The sequence below is a fragment of the Entelurus aequoreus genome, linkage group LG02 (genome assembly GCF_033978785.1).
Source record: "Entelurus aequoreus isolate RoL-2023_Sb linkage group LG02, RoL_Eaeq_v1.1, whole genome shotgun sequence".
Classification (NCBI taxonomy): domain Eukaryota; kingdom Metazoa; phylum Chordata; class Actinopteri; order Syngnathiformes; family Syngnathidae; genus Entelurus; species Entelurus aequoreus.
This window is the reverse complement of record NC_084732.1, coordinates 18,057,748-18,080,427: the sequence shown is the minus strand read 5'-3', so window position 1 is coordinate 18,080,427 and position 22,680 is coordinate 18,057,748. Positions and strand designations below refer to the sequence as shown.

At 39.9% G+C, this 22,680-nt stretch overlaps 1 protein-coding gene across 1 annotated transcript in view; it reads left to right on the top strand.

Annotated features, from left to right (window-relative positions):
* Window positions 1-22,680, top strand: part of LOC133631290 (transcription initiation factor TFIID subunit 4) — a 300,647-nt gene that overhangs the window by 102,883 nt on the left and 175,084 nt on the right. The window contains exons 10-11 of the mRNA XM_062023471.1: window positions 6,472-6,641; window positions 15,758-15,888. Of these exons, the coding sequence (XP_061879455.1) occupies window positions 6,472-6,641; window positions 15,758-15,888 (301 nt within the window). The remainder of the gene's footprint in view (window positions 1-6,471; window positions 6,642-15,757; window positions 15,889-22,680) is intronic.

Below are 22,680 nucleotides of genomic sequence, written 5' to 3'. Positions count from 1 at the left end.
AAGGCGTAATTAGAGCGAGCGCTGGAGGAGAGGCCGAGAAGGCGGCGGCGGCGTGTGAGTTTCAGAGAGACGCTCTAATCGTCTTTGTCAACCTCCCGCCACCGTGTCAAGTTTCATATCGGAGCAGGAAGGTTCTCGGCGGGGCGGCACAGGAGAGGAAAAGGCCCACGGTGGACACTGACGGCCGAAGTGGCCGCGGAGGAGTGCCGGCGAGCGCCTTCTCGCCACCCGGTGGGAGTTCTGCCGTTCTTGGTTTTGCCCTCATCAAAGCCAACGCAGGAAGTCTCCTACTCGCTCTGGGCCAGTCCTGCAACCACATTTGCGTCATTGCTGCCTAATTCAGGCCAGAAGCAAGCTGCCTGTCATTATGGAGAAATGTGCTTATTAGGCATTTGATTAAACGCTTTCTGAACTCCTCTTTCAAAGTCAGTGTTGAATTAAGCAAAAATAATGCTACCTGTAAGAGTTGTCACAACGTGGATGTAGTGCAATGTCCCACTCCCAACCTCTACTTTGACCACCAAAGCTCTTCAAAGATGGTATTTTTCAAGGACCGTTTTTAGAAAATAATTTTGGAGTCAAAATAACCCTTTTTTAAATATAAAACCCTAGTTTCACTATCAGTAATAGGTAGATTGCAATAAAACGTCATATTCTTGCTCCTGGACAGAGTGATGACTCTAAAATTGGCATCATCATTTCTTTCAAACAACTTCCCAGGCACTTCTGCTCGAAACAGCAAGACTCTCCCGGTCAATAGTGTTTGTGATTGACAGGAAGAAAAGCTCTGACTCCGACTTTTCTGGAGCACTTGTCATGTTAAGATGTTTTCTAGATGGAAAAAAATATCGTCTTATATGTGCTATCACTGCAAACTACAGTGCGTCCGGAAAGTATTTACAGCGCTTCGTACGTCCATCCATTTTCTACCGCTTGTCCCTTTTGGGGTCGCGGGGGGTGCTGGAGCCTATCTCAGCTGCATTCGGGCGGTAGGCGGGGTTAGGGATGATGTTCGAAACCGGTTCTCCCGGTTGTTCGATAAGAAAAGAACCGATTCCAGGGACTCGAATCCCTTTTTGAGAACCGGTTCCGGTTATCGAGGCCACTATAGTAAAGAAAAAGAGTTGGTTCTTTATTCGAATCCCTGGGAACGAATCCCTTCCCACAGGAAATGCCCTGTGGGACGGCAATGTTATGCCCATTTGATTGTAGACTCTTACTGACACCTTGTGGCGATATGAAAATACTACGCGTCATTAGTTTGGGCACTTCCGGGTTGGCGACGTCTGTTCAGTTCATGCGACAATTGAGAAGAAGACAAGTTGTGTTAGCTCTCACAAGCCTTGGAAAAGATAAGTCTGTAAGTAAACTGTTTAACTTGTTTATGTAACTCAATATTAAGGTGGAAAGTGGTTAAATTTGATACTAAGATGATGAAAAACAATTTTTGTGCACTGTTTCAATGGATGTTTTGAGGACTTAAAATGGCTGCCAGTCGTGTATTTCCACCATCGAAATAGTTTCAACACTCAGAAGTATTTGTTTGAAGATAGTACTGTATATTTGTGTGAAGCTAATATTTACATATTGTGTATTAAATTTCAGTATGTTAATTGAATCACATAGCTTATACATTTGTCGTTGTGTGTATTTCAGTTAAAAAAACAAAAAACAACAGTCCAGTGCAAGACAAAAGTAAAGATAGGAAAAAACAAAGCAAGATCAACAACAATAAAGAGCCTAAATGGATTAATCTGCTTTGGAACTTTATTAGACGTCTTGGATTGTTTGTTAGCTGTCTGCCTATGTGTGTAGTTAGTATGTTCCAATAGCAGCAGAAGTGCACTTTTTGGAGAGTTGTATTATTTTCAGTTTTGTGCCCAAGGGACTGATTTTATTTAACAGTATATTATTATTTATACACCTATAGTGATCACAGAGACAGGTTGTTTTTGTGTTACTGTATATATTAGTTTTTCTGAAAAATCCCACTTAATATACTTTGGGTAACAACAGTCAATATTTTTTTTTATTTTTTTTTTAGGGGGGTAACAGTCAATATTTATTTTTTTATTTTATTTTATTTTTTTCTTATAAAATAAAAGTGAGCTTTTGTTAAACCAAAAATGTTGTGTTTTTTTCCATATACAACAACCTATCTGGATTTGATAAGAGAATCGATAAGGAATCGGGTCGATAATGGGCTCGAACTCGATCATTTCTTATCAAACATCATGCCTAGGCGGGGTACACCCTGGACAAGTCGCCACCTCATTGTAAGACCAACACACATAAACAGACAACATTCACACACTTGGGCCAATTTAGTGTTGCCAAACAACCTATCCCCAGGTGCATGTCTTTGGAGGTGGGAGGAAGCCGGAGTACCCGAAGGGAACCCACGCAGTCACGGGGAGAACATGCAAACTCCACACAGAAAGACCCCCGAGCCCGGGGATCGAACCTAGGACCTTCGTATTGTGAGGCACTGCCATACAGCGCTTCAGTTTTTCTACATGTTGTTATGTTACAGCCTTATTCTGAAATTTTATAAATGCATTTTTGTCCTCAAAATTCTACAATCAATACTCCAATACCCCGTAATGACATTTATTTAAAAAAAACATGTATGTAAGTATTCACAGCTTTTGCTCAATACTTAGTTGATGCACCTTTGGCAGAAATTACAGCCTCAAGTCTTTTTGACTACAATGCCACAAGGTTGGCACACCTATCTTTGGGCAGTTTCGCCCATTCCTCTTTGCAGCATCTCTCAAGCGCCATCAGGTTGGATGTAAAGCGTTAGTTTTCATCCAGTATGTCTCTGTACATTGCTGCATTCATCTTAGTCTAGTCAGGGAGGTGACCAAGAACCCGATGGTCACTCTGTCAGAGCTACAACATTCCTCTGTGGAGAGAGGAGAACCTTCCAGAAGGACAACCATCTCTGCAGCAAACCACCAATCAGGCCTGTATGGTAGAGTGGCCAGACGGAAGCCATTTCTTAATGAAAAGTTTGCCAACAGGCACCTGAAAGACTCTTAAACCATGAGAAACAACATTCTCTGGTCTAATGAAACAAAGATTGACGTCTTTAGAGTGAATGCCAGGCATCATGTTTGGAGGAAACCAGGCACCGCTCATCACCAGGCCAATACCATCCCTGCAGTGAAGCATGGTGGTGGCATCATCATGCTGTGGGGATGGTTTTTCAGCAGCAAGAACTAGGAGACTAGTCAGGATAGAAATAAAAAATGAATGCAGCAATGTACAGAGACATCCTGGATGAAAACCAATGCTTCCCATTCAACCTGATGGAGCTTGACAGGTGCTGCTGCAAAGAGGAATGGGCCAAACTGCCCAAAGATAGGTGTGCCAAGCTTGTGGCATCGTAGTCAAAAAGACTTGAAGCTGTAATTGCTGCCTAAGGTGCATCAGCAAAATATTGTGCAAAGGCTGTGAATACTTATGTACATGTGATTTTTTTTTTTATATGTACTTGGACTATAAAGCGCACTAAAATCCTTCTAATCCATTTTTTTTTTTTTTTGTCCTGTCCAGCTTCTCAGGCAAATCATATAGTTGATGTAGATGCCCATATTGGCTGTTGAGATTTACTTTACAAAAGAGAAGTGTAGGATACTTCTCTTGTTGCCTTATTTGTATTTGACTTTATTAAATGTATTTATATTATCATTTGGTGCAGCCGGGCCGGAGCAGGAGGGGATAGCAAGAGAAAAAAAGGAAGACAGAGGGGGGAATTGTGGGGACAAGAGGGGGATTAGACAGAGAGACAAAAACAACAACAGCAAACACAACAATAACAACAATAAGAACAACAACAACAACAACAACAGAGCAACATCAGCAAATACGACATGTACAAATATGATGGTAAAAGTAATAGCAAATAAGCAGTTAGCCAAAATAAAAATAATACAGAAATGACAATGAGCATTATTACACTAAAAATGGAGCAATACAAATACCAATATAAATAGCGCTATTGATAATGAACAATACCAATACTTTACCTTTATTATCAACAATACAGTTGTTCAAATGCAACAATACATATACGTAATGATAACTTGAGATACGAAAGAATGCAGAAAAATGGAGGGGAAGAAAGAGAAGCAACCTACATTAACCTTGTAGATTGTTATAGTAATAATAGGTTAAGCTTTGTCAGAGTCTTCTAATCCATTTCTAATATAAAGTAGTGTAAAGTTCTTACTTATCTCTGTCAGTAAACTCGCTATGAAAGCGCTAAAACATACCGGTGTAGTGAGTTTGTATAATTCATCCAAGGAACTTTAGTTATTGGAGCGTTCAGGTCGGACGGTTTTTCACTGGACTTATTTCCGGCATTGTTGTTGTTTCCGGATGAGGAGATGCTGCTCCGTTATTGATTTAAATAAAGTCTGAATGTCATTAAAACAGTTAGCTCCATCTTTTGACACTTCTTCCACTCCCGTCCTTGCACGCTACACCGCTACAACAAAGATGACGAGGAGAAGACGCTGCCGAAATAAGACCGCCCACAAAACGGCACATCCGGAGGCGACTGTAAGAAAGCGGCTTGAAGATGATCTGTAAAACATAATCTATGCAACATTTTGACCAAAGAACCACCATTCCATGTTATGTAGACCACTAGGAAGTGTTTTAAATTCAGAAAAAAAAATAATAATAGGACCCCTTTAATGCACCCTATAACCCGGTGCACCTTTTGTATGAAAATACACCTGACTAGACCCGCTCATCAACAGTGTGCCTTATAATCCGGTGCGCCTGTGGTCCGGAATATCCGGTACACATACATTTGCAAAATATTAAAAAAAAAAACTTTTCACATTGTCATTATGAGGTGTGTAGAATTTTGAGGACAAAAATGAATGTATTCTATTTTAAAATAAGGCTGTAACAAAATGTGGAGAAAATGAAGTGATGTGAATACTTTCCGGGTGCAGTGTGCAAACACAATAATCAACATGGTGGTAGATGACATTAGCTATCAAAATCGATCCTTAAAGGCCTACTGAAATGAATTTTTTTTATTTAACCGGGGATAGCAGGTCCATTCTATGTGTCATACTTGATCATTTCGCGATATTGCCATATTTTTGCTGAAAGGATTTAGTAGAGAACATCGACGATAAAGTTCGCAACTTTTGGTCGCTGATAAAAAAAGCCTTGCCTGTACCGGAAGTAGCGTGACTTCGCAGGTTGAAGGGCTCCTCACATTTCCCCATTGTTTACACCAGCAGCGAGAGCGATTCGGACCGAGAAAGCGACGATTACCCCATTAATTTGAGCGAGGATGAAAGATTTGTGGATGAGGAATGTGAGAGTGAAGGACTAGAGTGCAGTGCAGGACACATCTTTTTTCGCTCTGACCGTAACTTAGGTACAAGCTGGCTCATTGGATTCCATACTTTCTCCTTTTTCTATTGTGGATCACGGATTTGTATTTTAAACCACCTCGGATACTATATCCTCTTGAAAATGAGAGTCGAGAACGCAAAATGGACATTCACAGTGACGTTTATCTCCACGACAATACATCGGCGAAGCACTTTAGCTACGGAGCTAACATGATAGCATCGGGCTTTACTGCAGATAGAAACAAAAGAAATAAACCCCTGACTGGAAGGATAGACAGAAAATCAACAATACTATTAAACCATGGACCTGTAACTACACGGTTAATGCTTTCCAGCCTGGCGAAGCTTAACAATGCTGTTGCTAACGACGCCATTGAAGCTAACTTAGCTACGGGACCTCACAGAGCTATGCTAAAAACATTAGCTATCCACTTACGCCAGCCAGCCCTCATCTGCTCATCAACACCCGTGCTCACCTGCGTTCCAGCGATCGACGGAGCGACGAAGGACTTCACCCGATCATCGATGCGGTCGGCGGCTAGCGTCGGATAGCGCGTCTGCTATCCAAGTCAAAGTCCTCCTGGTTGTGTTGCTGCAGCCAGCCGCTAATACACCGATCCCACCTACAGCTTTCTTCTTTGCATTCTTCATTGTTCATTAAACAAATTGCAAAAGATTCACCAACACAGATGTCCAGAATACTGTGGAATTTTGCGATGAAAACAGAACTTTTTGTATTGGATACAATGGTGTCCGAATACTTCCGTTTCAACCATTGACGCCACGCGCATACGTCATCATACCTAGACGTCTTCAGCCGGAAGTTTCCCGGGAAATTTAAAATTGCACTTTATAAGTTAACCCGGCCGTATTGGCATGTGTAGCAATGTTAAGATTTCATCATTGATATATAAACTATCAGACTGCGTGGTCGGTAGTAGTGGGTTTCAGTAGGCCTTTAATATGTATTATTTAAAATAATTTTTCATACAGATATTCTCAGTCAATAGCGCGTATATGTAATTTTTACACCTTTTAAAAAAAATATCTATCAATATCTGAAGTTGCATCTTTTCCATTGCAGGGATGACGACGACATCAACGACGTGGCCTCCATGGCCGGCGTCAACCTGAACGAGGAGAGCGCCAGGATCCTCGCCACCAACTCGGAACTGGTGGGCACGCAGATCCGCTCGTGTAAGGACGAAGCCTTCCTCCACCCGGGACTCCTCCATCGGCGGATCCTGGAAACAGGTGAGATCCTTCTCGTTCGGGAAACGTCGGCCTGGAATGTTCTCTTGGCGATGTTTCGCAACCGGCAGGGAAAATCAAACGCGGGGTCATGATGAAATCACGGCGTGTTGTCTTCTGCGAGGAACATGTTGTGTCTGTATTTAAAGTGTCATCACTGAGGACACTTTTGATATTCTCGCCGCCTGCAGTTTTTGAGGCTCAGCCCTTTTATTTTGTTTTATCTTGTTTGCCCTCAGTTCAAATTTGATACACTTAACAATTCTCTCACCCCCCTTTAATGAATTCTTCAGTGGCTGTCTGAATTCTCTGGACCTCGGGCGCAAACATAAATACTTTATGGCTTTGTCTTTTTAAGGCTGCCTGTCAGTTTGTCCCGTGGACGAAAGCTGGCGAGTTGAGAGGAATCCAGCTCGGCGGCGAGTCCTTGTATTGTGTGCCTTACAATCAATACAGAGCAAGACATCTTGATTTGTCGGCGTTGTCTAATAACCGTCTTCATTACCTTTTTTTCCGCTGCCGGCTGCACGCTTTATTGCCACTTAGGGCTCTCCCTGCAGACTGGGTCCCAGTGACAATGTGTAATAATAAAACTGTGCCTGGCATGAGAGTAATCAAAAAAACACGACACCTAATTTCACGTGGCGGGGATCCCGGAGGTCCTCATCCCGTCGTATCTCCATTAAAGTATCTTCAGAAGAGCTGGGCTCGGTTGTTATCTCGTCACCTCGGGGCGCTCTGCGACTCGTTTTAAAAATATACATTCTCCCTCAAGGGGCGGCGCAGCGTGGCACGATGGGGCGGGAGGCAAGGCCGCCCCCTGCCGGGGTGGTAGCACCTACGCAGCTTTGTTGTGTCAGTGATTGGCCTCGCCACGTTCCCAGCTGACAGCAGTCCGAGGGAGGCTCCCCGGGCCTGCCAGGTCCGTTCAATCAGAGAATCCTTTTGGGTTTTTTTACGCACAAAACAATTTTTTTTTTTTTCGGCTTTACTCTCGCACAGCCTGCTAAAACTTCACCTTGTTTTTGGTCTGGAACAGCAGGTGTAATTTTTTTGGTATCACAATATAAGTGTTACATATCTTCATATCTTCTTATTGTTGATATTTTTTATGACCTATTGGATATAAAGACCAGGGATAAATATATTAAATATTATATATTAAAAATATATTAAATGTAAAATTTTTTTATTTTAAATGTAGCCTTTCCCTGATTATAATCCCCTTGTCATGTCTGTGTGATCATGTTTTGTTTTGGTTATGTTCGGTTTGGTTTTTGGACTCTTTGTGCACTCTTGTTTGTTTTGTTTCCATGACGACCCATTGGTTTTCACCTGTCCTCATGTCACGCACCTGATTCATTTGGACTCACACATCTGTCATTAATCACGTTCAAGACTATTTAAGCCGATAGTTGCCAGGAAGTCAGCCTGGCGACATTAACTCTGTTTGACTTCTGCTACCCATGTTACCCATGCTACCATAGTTCCACGCCAAGTGAGTTTTGTCTATATTCTTGTCACAGTAAGTGTTTATTTGTTTCATGTTCATAGTTTTTTGCCCAAGTGCTAGTTTTTGTTTCATTAGTCAAGTTTGTTCTCCGCCTTTGTGCGCGCCTTTAGTTTTGTACCTTTTGTTAGTGTTAAAAATAAATAATGTCTTTACCTCCAAGCCATGTCCGATCCAACTTTACTTGCATCTTGGGAAAACGAACATCCCATAGTCCTCGTCGTTATGACGCCCCTCAGCTGTTAAAGCTAGAAAGGAAGTTAAAGCATGGAAAACACTCAATGTAAAGAAAATTCTATAATCACACTGAACACTTAATAATAACCTCTTAAAATCAAGGTGTAAAAATAAGGAGTACATTAGAAATGCTTAATAAAGTGTACTAAAATAGTGAAAATTGTGAAAATATAAACATAGAAAAACCTGAGAAGAACTATTTTATGCAGGTTTAATGCCAATAATTGGCGGCTGTGCTCTAAAGCAGTGGTCCCCAACCACCGGCCCGCGGCCCGGTAGCGGTCCGTGTATCGATTGGTACCGGGCCGCACAAGAAATAAAAAAAATGTATATATTTTTTTAATTTTAAATTTATTAAATCAACATAATAATGACACAAGATACACTTACAATTAGTGTATTTTTTTAATGACAAAAAAATAAAAAATAAAATATTGTGTACAAGTCCATTCATGTCAGCAATTAACTTCAAATTAGGGTTTTCTGATAATATCGGACTGCCGATATTATCGGCCGATAAATGCTTTAAAATCTAATATCGGAAATTATCGGTATTGGTTTCAAAATTATCGGTATCGGTTTCAAAAAGTAAAATTTATGACTTTATAAAACGCCGCTGTGTACACGGACGTAGGGAGAAGTACAGAGCGCCAATAAACCTTAAAGGCACTGCCTTTGCATGCCGGCCCAGTCACATATAATCTACGGCTTTTCACACACACAAGGCATACTTGATCAACAGCCATACAGGTCACACTGAGGGTGGCCGTATAAACAACTTTAACACTGTTACAAATATGCGTCACACTGTGACCCACACCAAACAAGAATGTCAAACACATTTCGGGAGAACATCCGCACCGTAACACAACATAAACACAACAGAACAAATACCCAAAACCCCTTGCAGCACTAACTCTTCCCGGACGCTACAATATACACCCCACCCCCGAACCCCGCCCACCTCAACCTCCTCATGCTCTCTCAGGGAGAGCATGTCCCAAATTCCGAGCTGCTGTTTTGAGGCATGTTAAAAAAAAGAATGCACTTTGTGACTTCAATAATAAATATTGTTACATTGTTTAATGCATCCAGCGGGGCATCACAACAAAATTAGGCATAATAATGTGTTAATTCCACGACTGTGTATATCGGTATCGGTTGATATCGGTATCGGTAAGTAAGAGTTGGACAATGTCGGAATATCGGATATCAGCAAAAAAGCCATTATCGGACATCTCTAGTTAACACTCTCGTTAGCAAATTACTTCCTCTGTCTTAATTGGTATTTTTTGTCTAAATGGAGCACCTGAAAGCAAACATATTAAAATGTATTGAGATGAACCAGACTGGACTTTTCTTACATGGCAGTATTTCAATTTCCTGTTCCATAGTCTTCATCACATTTCCCTCTTTTGCCACCCTTCTTTGGTCAAAGCAATACTCCAAAGAAGCCCAAAAAACAAGATTTGCTGGGGTTTTTAACCTCCGTGTTTTTGTGAAGCGTCATTTTGCTAGTACTGTATCGAGTTTTTATGCCGTTAAAGATGATTTTTAGAAGTAGAACTCTTTGACTCAGTCACTTAGGCTTTCTTTGAGATATTGTCACCCACCCCCCCGAAATATCTTGTTTTCTGGAAGGAGCCGATTAGTGTTTTTTTCTTTGACCTTGCGACATCACCACACGTGCCGCCGCAACTAATAATGAGGACGAAACGGGCTGCCTCTCTCCATTTTCAAAGCCCCGGCGAGTCAGTGGTACTGTATATGTATTGTTGGGCTGATTTGAATAATTGCTGTGGTTTACTTAAAAGGGTGCCAGAGAGGGAATTATGTTAATGGAGTCATTTAAAAAAGAAGTTAAAAGCAGATAACGTCTTGTTGTTTTTTTTTTTGTCATGACTTCAGATTGGTTTGGCTCGGAGGAAACTACATTACAGTATCCCTCCATGCGCGAAGATGGTCAAAGTCTTTTACACTTAGGCACAACTTTAATTCTGGGAGTTAATTGCACATTCTAATCCAGATACAGTATGTTGTTGTCGTATAGCTTTACTACTTGTGTTTTATGTGTGAGGCTGTGTGTGCTCTACATGCAAAGTGCCAGCAAGTATCACATTGACTGTACTAATCCTTGTGAGTTGTGATTGGTGTCCAGGGAAAAGTGTATATTGTCGTTATTTATTTGTTGTACAGTGCAACCTGCTTATGTCAATGCCGACATTAGTGGTTGTCAACAGAACGGAAGTCAAAACTAAAATGAGCCAATAGCTTACACATTGACTTTGCGAATTTGGCCAGAGACATAACAAAAATGAACAAAACTTTTTTTAGTGCTTTCTTTCTTTCTTTCTTTCTTTCTTTCTTTCTTTCTTTCTTTCTTTCTTTCTTTCTTTCTTTCTTTCTTTCTTTAGTTTATTTCGAACATGAACACACTTACATCATAATACATCACACAATTTCATATCATTTCATTTTACATCATGCCCGAAAAGGAGTAGGAAGAAGCGAAGCTTATTTAATCCTACCCCTTTCCCACTTCAAAGCGTTTACAATTATATAGAATCATTTACTGACCTTTTTATATAATAAAATAACATCTATGAATTAGTATATACAACAGTTTTATAATATGTAATTAATTAATCCAGTCATTATTAACATACTGAGATGAAGAATATCTTATTTTCAATAAGGTTGGAAGTATTTCTCATAATTCTTCTTCTTTGTACTTTGTAAGCACCATTATTTTGAACAACCTCTTAAACTGGATCATATCAGTACAAATTTTAACTTCTTTACTTAATCCATTCCATCATTTAATTCCACATACTGATATGCTAAAAGTTTTAAATGTTGTACGTGCATATAAATGTTTTAAATTATTTTTTCCTCTAAGGTTATATTTCTCCTCTTTAGTTGGGAAGAATTTTTGTACATTCTTTGGTAGCAGGTTATAGATTGCTTTGTACATAATTTTAGCTGTTTGCAATTTTACCAAATCACCGAACTTTAATATTGTTGACTTAATAAATAAAGGGTTTGTATGTTCTCTATATCCAACATTATGTATTATTCTAACTGATCTTTTTTGTAACACGGTTAGCGAATGTAGCGCACATTTGTAGTTATTTCTCCATATTTCTGCACAATAACTGAGATATGGTAACACTAGCGAGCAGTAGAGAATATGAAGTGATTTTTGGCCCAGGACGTGTTTTGTTTTATTCATTATTGAAATGTTTTTTGCCACCTTATGTTGTATGTTTTGTATATGAGATTTCCAGTTCATTTGATCATCTATTAATACTCCCAAAAATCTGGTTTCTTTTACCCTTTCGATGTCTACTCCGTCTATTTGTATTTGTGTATGATGCTCTTTTCTACTATTACCAAATAGCATTATTTTAGTTTTACTGAGATTCAAATATAGTCAAACCATCTTTTTAATTTGTTAATTTCTTCTGTTATTATTTGTATTATCTTCTGTGTGTTCTCTCCTGAACAAAAAGCAGTTGTATCGTCTGCAAATAAAACTAACTTTAAGTCCTTTGTAACTTTACAAATGTCATTTATATAAAGATTAAACAATATTGGTCCCAATATTGATCCCTGCGGTACACCACAGGATATATCTAGCCGTGTTGACATATTTTCACCCATCTTCACATATTGCTTCTTGTTGGTTAGATAGCTTCTTACCCAGTTCAAGACCAAACCTCTGATGCCCTATCGTTCTAATTTTTGTATTAAAATATCATGATTAATTGTGTCAAATGCTTTTGTTAAGTCCATGAATACTGCGGCCGCACATTCTTTACGATATATTGCATTGGTAATTTCCTCTGTTATTTTGATTAATGCTATTGATGTTGAGATATTTGCTCGAAATCCATATTGGTTCTCCACGAGCGTCCCACTTTTGTTAATAAATAAATCTAATCGACTATTGAATAATTTTTCAATGATTTTGGAGAATTGTGGAAGTAATGAAACTGGCACTGCTTACGGCAGTTTTTTGTTGATTTTCCTCTATACGTGCATATTTTTGTTCTGATTCTTCTGTTTTTTTAATATGATGTTTTATGGTCTTCTATAATAGGGCCTGATCTATGGAGATCCAAATACAATACTCTAAACCAGTCTTTTTTGTGCCGTGGGAGATTATCTAATTTCACCTATTTGGGTTAAAACATTTTTTTGCAAACCAGTAATTATAGTCTGCAAATTATGTGTTGTTGTTGAGTGTCGGTGCTGTCTCGAGCTCTGCAGAGTAACTGTGTAATACTCTTCCATATCAATAGGTGGCAGCCGGTAGCTAATTGCTTTGTAGATGTCGGAAACAGCGGGAGGCAGGGTGCAGGTAAAAAGGTGTCTAATGCTTAAACCAAAGATAAACAAAAGGTGAGTGCCCCTAAGAAAAGGCATTGAAGCTTAGGGAAGGCTACGCAGAACAAAACTAAAACTGAACTGGCTACAAAGTAAACAAAAACAGAATGCTGGATGACAGCAAAGACTTACTGTGGAGCAAAGACGGCGTCAACAATGTACATCCGAACATGACATGACAATCAACAATGTCCACACTAAGAAGGATAAAAACAACTGAAATATTCTTGATTGCTAAAACAAAGTAAATGCGGGAAATATTGCTCAAAGGAAGCCATGAAACTGCAACAGGAATAATACCAAAAAAAAAGAGAAAAAGCCACCAAAATAAGAATGCAAGACAAGAACTAAAACACTACGCACAGGTAAACAGCAAAAAACTCCAATTAAGTCAGGACGTGATGTGACGGGTCGTGACAGTACACCTACTTTGAGACAAGAGCTATAGTGATGCATGCTTGGTTATTGTTTAAAGCAGGGGTCCCCAAACGCCCGCCAGCGTCCAAAATCAGGCCCGCGGGAAGTCCCAAGTATAAAAAAAAAAGAAAAGAAAAAAAAAAAGTACTTTTTTATCGACTTTGTACCGCTTGCTACGCAAATCCTATTGTCTAAAAATGCATTTTGTCATCGATAACGTGACATCATATATATATATATATATATATATATATATATATATATATATATATATATATATATATATATATATATATATATATATATATATATATATATATATATATATATTATTGTTCTTAGAAATGAAGGCTATTCCACAAAATTGTTTGGGTGACCCCAAACTTTTGAACGGTAGTGTGTGTATATATATATATATATATATATATATATATATATATATATATATATATATATATATATATATATATATATATATATATATATATATATATATATATATATGTGTGTGTGTGTGTGTGTATATATATATATATATATACAGCCCGGCCCCCGGCCAAAGTTTTAAACCCAATGCGGCCCCCGAGTCAAATAGTTTGGGACCCCTGGTTTAAAGTCATATCCAACAGTTGCGACAACGACTTCTTACTGTCAACTGAGTTTCATTTTTTAATGATTTCTGCTGGTGGTGTGCCTCCGGATTTTTTTCAACACAAAAAATGTGCCTTGGCTCGAAAAAGGTTGAAAAGCACTGCTCTAAACAGCGTGTGCAAACAATAAAATTACGTGTACTATTAGTGGCCGTGTTGCGTGTGATCTGCTAAGACTTGTGCAGACCGCCTAATTTAAATCAGGCGTGTACTATACAGGGCTTTCACCATGGAGACACTCATTTGCTGCACATGCATTAGGGCGGGACTATTAATTGGATTTGGATTTTGATTTCGGTTATTGCTTCTCACGATCATGAAAATATATTAATTAAAAAAAAAAGATTAGTGGACCGCACAATGTGCTTGCAAATTTCGGAGTTCCCCTTAAAGAAAAAAAGCTCTCATCCATTTTTAAAAAAAGGCTAAAATACTTAAATTGAGGGCCTTATTGGAGTTATGGCTGTATACAGTCGCGATCAAAAGTTTACATACACTTGTAAAGAACATAATGTCATGGCTGTCTTGAGTTTACAATACTTTCTACAACTCGTATTTTTTTGTGATAGAGTGATTGGAGCACATACTTGTTGGTCACAAAAAACATTCATGAAGTTTGCTTCTTTTATGAATTTATTATGGGTCTACTAAAAATGTGACCGAATGTGCTGGGTCAAAAGTATACATACAGCAATGTTAATATTTGGTTACATGTCCCTTGGCAAGTTTCACTGCAATAAGGCGCTTTTGGTAGCCATCCACAAGCTTCTGGCAAGCTTCTGGTGGAAATTTTCACCACTCCTCTTGACAAAATTGGTGCAGTTCAGCTACATTTGTTGGTTTTCTGACATGGACTTTTTACTTCAGCATTGTCCACACGTTTAAGTCAGGACTTTGAGAAGGCCATTCTAAAACTTTAATTCTAGACTGATTTAGCCATTCCTTTACCACTTTTGACGTGTGTTTGGGGTCATTGTCCTGTTGGAACACCCAACTGCGCCCAAGACCCAACCTCCGGGCTGATGATTTTATGTTGTCCTGAAGAATTTGGAGGTTATCCTCCTTTTTCATTGTCCCATTTAAAGCACCAGTTCCATTGGCAGCAAAACAGGCCCAGAGCATAATACTACCACCACCATGCTTGACGGTGGGCGTGGTGTTCCTTGGGTTAAAGGCCTCACCTTTTCTCCTCCAAACATATTGCTGGGTATTGTGGCCAAACAGCTCAATTTTTGTTTCATCTGACATCACGTGGACAAAGATAAGACCTTCTGGAGGAAAGTTCTGTGGTCAGATAAAACAAAAATTGAGCTGTTTGGCCACAAACAAATAAGAGTTGTAGAAAGTATTGGAAACTCAAGACAGCCATGACATTATGTTCTTTACAAGTGTATGTAAACTTTTGATCGCGACTGTACCTATACATATAAATGTGTAAGAATTAGCCTAACGATATTTGATTGTATATAAACAAAAAAAAAACTGCCAGCTTGGATTTTTTATTTTTTTCTACAGTATATTACTATAAATATAAAAACAGCACCACTACTTTTTATGGTACAATTTTTTTGGCATGAAATATACGGTTGTTTGTACATTGCATTACTGTAAATGGAAAAAAGGTACCAGAGATTTTTTTACAGTAAAATACTGCTGATTAAGCTCCCATTTTTTCCAAAAAGTCTATTGTAATTTTTACCTTGTACACTTTGATGGTTAACTTGCTTTAAAATTGTAAGCCAATAATCGGCTTTTTCAAGATACACCTAATATTTGGTTGTAATAAAAAAACATGGTAACATGGATTTAATGAGTTGGTCGACTTAGACTTGTTGTCAACATAAAATGACCGACTTGAGCTGTTTTGACTGTAAATTGTTGCGCTGATTAGTGATTGGGTCCGTCTCACTCCACAGCAAAGAAGTTTGGAGTCATGGACGTCCCCATGGAGGTGGTGACGTTCATCTCGCACGCTGCCCAATCGCGACTTCGAACAGTTGTAGAAAAAGTGTCGGCCATTGCGCAGCACCGGCTGGACTCCTGCAAGGTACGTAACACAATTTTTATTTCACGTTCAAAACATAACAGTAGAGGAGCCGCTTATGTTTTTCACACAGAACCCAGCAAAGGTGGGAGAATGCCCTGAAATTGCTGTTTTAACTTTGTTAGTTTTATACAGCACCACGGAAAACAAAGTCAGAAACAAGCAGGTTTTTTTTTTACTGTCGCTAATTACACTAAGATAAGTGAAAAGTATTGATAATAAAGTAAATCATAATCATACTAATTATGATTATAATGATAATTATTGCATTTATTATCAGAATCAGAAGTACTTTAATAATCCCCGAGGGGAAATTAAGATTTTCAGCACAATCCCATTCAAGATCAGACAAACATCACAGGGAGACAGAACAGGATCGCTGACGGGTCTGCCAACTTCCGGCGCCCCTTACAAAAAAGGTGACAAACAGGTTGTCACAGACTTCCGCTGTCGTCCGGGTTCCATGGACCACCAAGCACAGACATGACTTCGAGCAGTTTTGACTTTGTTTATTTTTCAATAATACTCAGTCCCTTCGGGTCGCTTTTCAGCTCCTCTTTCTGCTCGCTCTTCGGTTCGCTTTTCAGTTCGCTTTTCAGTTTGCCGCGTCGTCGTCGTCTGCCTCTCGCTCTCTTCCGCGCTGCATCTACTGTTGGCTCTCCAACTCCTTCTGCCTCGACGTTCTCGGCTGCCACCTTTTTACACACTGGGAGGAGATTATATAATTGTGCCCAGGTGGGCGATCCACGCACCTGATATTTGTTTCGGTGTTGATCCCGGCGCGCCCCGCCTCGCCGCTGGCCCGGCGGCCACGCCTCCTCGCCGCCATCTCGGGGTCGGCTCTGGCGTGCCCTGCCTCGCTGTCGGTCTGCCGGCCACGCCTCCCCACAGAGGTAAACGCTGGGGAGAGGGCGGGGTGGAAAAAAAAATTCAATCTAAGCCTGGGCCCCTGGAGAGGTGGTTCAGACTGAGACCAAGGAAAAAAACCTCATAGCCATAGCACACATAAACATGTGTGTAGGAGGGAAACATCAACAAACACAAAGGACATGAAAAGAGCAGAGCTGATGCAAACAGCCACTTCTACACACAGCCACAAAACAACAACAACAAAAAAAACATCCACGCCATCGTCTGCTGGGGTGGGGGGAAGCATGGCCAGAGACAGGAGCAGACCCAACAAAGCAACCAAGAGAGCCCTTGGCCGCCTACCAACTCTCGGCCAGTGTCCAGTCCGCATGGATAAGCGAGGATACATCCTCAGGTGTCCGATACCTGCTCATTCAGCCAAGACACTGTGAAGCTTGTCCGTCCCGGCGCTCAGCGCCAGCTCCGCAGCCCTGTCTCTTCATCCGCATCTCCTCCAGTCTCTCCAAACGCACTCTGGTGTGGCAGAGACCCAGCAGCTGGTCTCCATGGCCAAAAGGCTCCCGGGAGGCTGATCCAGAAGTTAACAAAACAGAACCGCAGAAGTCACGAAAGTGCCACCCCTTGTCGCACAGTCCTAAAGGGTCCCGAACCAGAAGGCAAAAAAACGAAAAAAACAAACAAATGAAAACCAGAGGGAAACTTCAGGAACACAAAAGGATGACACAAGAGCACAGAGCTCCTGCCAACAGCAGCCACTACAGCGGCGCCATCTTGGAATATCATAAATATAATTGTCATAATCAATCCTTTTTTGTCATTTTCATGATGCAAACCAACACAAATTGGATACAGAAGGCCATACAGTGTATTAATTATAAGACCAAGAAAATACTACTACAGTCGTCCCTCTTGACAATTAGAAGATTTACTGTATCGCATGTTTTAGTTTTTTTTCTGGGTGGATGTTTTTAAGCATAATCCTACGTATTTTGCCAACGTTATTTAAGCATTTTTCAATTTCACGGTAGCATTGGCCACTAAATGAGACTAATCCAATCAGAGCGTGCTGTTTAGTATCGTGGCCATTGATAGGCTGAGGCTGAAGAAGACTTATACTTAGACAATCTTTATTGATCCACAGGGGAAGTTGTTCCACACAGTAGGTCAGTTACAAAGGGTGGAAAGGGTAAGGATGGAAAGGAAAATGCACACAGGGGCACAAAATGAGGGCGAAAACAAAAGGTATAAAGTAGACAAAAAATTTACCATATTAGCAATATAATGTATAACATATATGTAATATTTACATACTATATACACAGTATATAATATATACTGATATATTATATTATTATATTATATTATTATATAATATATACAATATATAGCAAATCCCAATTACCATGTACAATATTACAGTATATGTAACAGCTATAGCAAAAAAAGGGCAGCATAAAATAGAGAGTAGATCCAGCAGAAAATATACATTACTATAAGCATTACTATATTGGATTAAACCAGTGTTCATGTGACTATGTTGCATTTCTGAAGAGCTTTCATAATGTAAAAAAAAGATATTGGATCAGGTTTTTTATGCTCTTGCTGTGATAATATTACATTTATAATTAATAATTGTACTTCGCAGAAATACATTCTACCACGGTCGGGTCAGGAACCAATTACCGTATATTTCAGACTATAAGGCGCACCATAATCCTTTCATTTTCTCAAAAATCGACAGTGCGCCTTATAACCCGGTGCGCCGAATGTACGGAATAAATCTGGTTGTGCTTACCGACCTCGGAGCAATTTTATTTGGTACATGGTGTAATGATAAGTGAGACCAGTAGATGGTACTCACACATACAATATACGTGTTGACTGCAATATGACGCCAGTAAACAACACCAAAACTTTAAATGTTCCATTGAAAATAAAGAACATTACATACGGCACTCAAAAATTTGTCAAAATGTTTTAGTATGACTTTGAAGCCGCACCGCTTGATGGATTGTCGGCCCATTACGGCTACCGTAGTCAGAGATACAGGTATTACTATGGTGTGTGTACAAGGACCACAAAATGGCACCCACTAGCAGACTTACTATCTGGCGTTTTGTTTCACAATATTATGCAAAACCAACTGTTTTTACTTTCTGGTACCTGCTGATGTGTATTTGAGATCTGCATAAGTCCTGAAAATTTGCGCAAATCCGCCATTGTAGTCGGTGCCGATGCCGTAATCAATAAGCTTTTTCTTTTTCACTATCTTCTTGTTATGGGGCATTCACCCTATGCTGTTGCCATTTTCTAATATAAAGTAGCGTATAGTTCTAACTTATATCTCGCTACAAAAGCGCTAAAAACTACCAGTGTCGTGAGTTTACATAATTCACCCACGAAACTTTAGTTATTAGACAGTTCCGGTCGGACGGTTTTTCACGGGACACATTTCCGGTGTTGTTGCACTAGTGAGCCACGGATGAGGAGATGCTGCTCCGTTGTTGCTTGAAGTAAAGTCTGAATGTCATTAAAACAGTTGGCTCCATCAACAAAGATGACGGGGAAAAGACGCTGTCAAAGGTGAGCCACGTAAATAAGACCGCCCACAAAACGGCGCATCCTGAAGCGACTGTCAGAGAGCAACTTGAAGATGATCTGTAAAACATAATCTATACAACATTTTGACCAAAGAACCACCATTACATGTTATGAGACCACAAGGAAATGTTTTAAATTTTGAAAAAAAAATCATATGACCCCTTTAATGCGCCTTTTGTATGAAAAAAGACCTGAATAGACCCACTCATCGGCAGTGCGCTTTATAATCTGGTGCGCCCTATGGTCCGGAAAATAAACGAGGGATTATTGCGCTTTACTAATGATAATAATATACACTACCGTTCAAAAGTTTGGGGTCACCCAAACAATTTTGCGGAATAGCCTTCATTTCTAAGAACAAGAATAGACTGTCGAGTTTCAGATGAAAGTTCTCTTTTTCTGGCCATTTTGAGCGTTTAATTGACCCCACAAATGTGATGCTCCAGAAACTCAATCTGCTCAAAGGAAGGTCAGTTTTGTAGCTTCTGTAACGAGCTAAACTGTTTTCAGATGTGTGAACATGATTGCACAAGGGTTTTCTAATCGTCAATTAGCCTTCTGAGCCAATGAGCAAACACATTGTACCATTAGAACACTGGAGTGATAGTTGCTGGAAATGGGCCTCTATACAACCTATGTAGATATTGCACCAAAAACCAGACATTTGCAGCTAGAATAGTCATTTACCACATTAGCAATGTATAGAGTGTATTTCTTTAAAGTTAAGACTAGTTTAAAGTTATCTTCATTTAAAAGTACAGTGCTTTTCCTTCAAAAATAAGGACATTTCAATGTGACCCCAAACTTTTGAACGGTAGTGTATTTATAAAACAATTGCAAACAATAACATTGAATAAGCTATTGATTTAATACAAAAAATCAATTAAAAGACATTAAGAGGGGAGCCCTAATATTTGTGTACAGCAGGAATGTAGAAACAATCCTCATCCACCCATGCAATGTCCATCCATCCATTTTCTACCGCTTGTCCCTTTTGGGGTCGCGGGGGGTCGCAGGAGCCCATCTCAGCTACAATCGGGCGGAAGGCGGTGTACACCATGGACAAGTCTCCACCTCATCACAGGGCCCCATGCAATGTATTTTATAAAAATACCTAAATGTCCTACACTGCTGATAATACATAAACAACAGATCAAAACTAGATTCTGAATAAATTTAAAAAAATCAACAAATTGCTTATTATTATTGTTTTCCAATAACTTTGTCCACATTTATTTCCACCTACCAAAACAGTGTTTCTCACTTTTGAAAAGTAGAGGAAGTAAGTTCATTACCATTGAAAAGTAGGGTAAAAGCGACAATATGTCTGTCCTAAACCCGCTGACAAAGATGCATATGTACTACTAAAATAATAAATATATACGTTAAAATGGGAACCCATTTATCTTAAGTTGATAAAGTCTGCGACTGGCAGTCTGTAAAAACTTCCGATATAGAGGAAGGCTTCTGTGCTTTCAACATTATGGGTGACTCTACCTGTTGTAGCCGTCAACTATAAGAATATAAGCACGCTTAATTGGCTGACATTAAAGCGCAGCCATGCAGCTCTATTGGGAATTTTGAAAACGTGTTTTTCCTGACACCGAGTAGGAGGAAGAGCGTCGCCGTAGCCGGCCCCACGTCTTGTTTTGCCTTTTTCATTCCCGCTTCCTTTTTTTTTTTTTTTTTTGTGGTTTTGCAAACGAGGTGTGTGAGCGCGACTTGGGAGCTCTGTGAAGCCACTTTGTTGACATCAGCGGGAAAAAAAAAAAAAAGATGAAGAGGACCTTAAAGGAGCAACTGGGCTCCCCGGTTTGCGGTGGCAGGAGCATCGGCGAGAGTGCAAGCTCAGCGCTGCAACAAAGAGTAGGGAAGGCTGGATGAGAGCGGGGGTACAGAGGGGGGGGGGGGGGGGATCCTCTGATGTGTTCTCTCATCCACACACACTTAGCGATGGAAGCCAGAAGAGCAGAAAGAGAGCGGCGCACACCTGCTCGCACGAACATGTGAAATAAGCAATTATCTTATTAACTTTTCATAACCTGCAAAAGTTGTTGTTTTTTTTTCTACGCGTTACCTTTTGGTTCCCCCAAGAGAAGGCTTATCTGTAAATAGTGTTTTAAAGCGTGCGCCCACACTGGTGGTTATCTACTCTGGATGGCTGGGAATCCTATTTTCTGTCTTCCTAATGAGGAGCTAATGTTTGCTCCCTGCAACTTCCACCCTCACAAGTTTGTTTTTGCAACCGCTGCTGTTGCGACACAGGATCGGCATAACAGATCAATGCATTTACATGCTTTTAGCTTTAAAACGATCCTCAAATATTGATCGAACGATAAGATTACCGTATTTTCGGGACCACAGGGCGCATTAAAGGGGTCGGTCATATTATTATTATTTTTTTCTAAATGGAAAACACTTCTTTGTGGTCTACATAACATTTAATGGTGGTTCTTTGGTCAAAATGTTGCATAGATTATGTTTTACAGATCATCTTCAAGCCGCTTTGTGACAGTCGCTTCAGGATGCGCCGTTTTGTGGGCGGTCTTATTTACGTGGCTCACCTTCGGCAGCGTCTTTTCTTCGTCATCTTTGTCGTAGCGGTGTAGCATGCAAGGACAGGAGTGGAAGAAGTGTCAAAAGATGGAGCTAACTGTTTTAATGACATTCAGACTTTACTTAAATCAATAACGGAGCAGCATCTCCTCATCCGTGGCTCACTAGTGCAACAACAAGGCCGGAAATGTGTCCCGTGAAAAACCGTCCGACCGGAACTCTCTAATAACTAAAGTTCCTTGGGTGAATAATGTAAACTCACTACACCGGTATGTTTTAGCGCTTTCATGGCGAGTTTACTGACAGATATAAGTAAGAACTATACACTACTTTATATTAGAAATGGCAACATCCGAGGATGAATGTCCCATAACAAGAAGATCGAGAAAAAGAAGAAGTTTATCGACTACGGTGTAGGCACGGACTACAAAGGCGGACGAGCACACATTTTCAGGACTAATTCAGATCCCAAATACAGATCAGCAGGTACCAGAAGGTAAGAAAAGTTGCGAAACAAAACGCCAGATAATGTCTTACCTCATACACACACCATAATAATACTCGTATATTGAAGCACAGTACAATCAATCAAGCGGTGAGGCTTAATAGCTTACTAAAGTCATACTAAAACATTTTGATAGATTTTTGAGCGCCGTGTGTAATGTTCTATATTTTCAATAGAACATATTACATTTTGGTGTTGTTTACTTGAGTCATATTGCAGTCTACACATATCTCTTATGTGTGACTGCCATCTACTGGTCACAC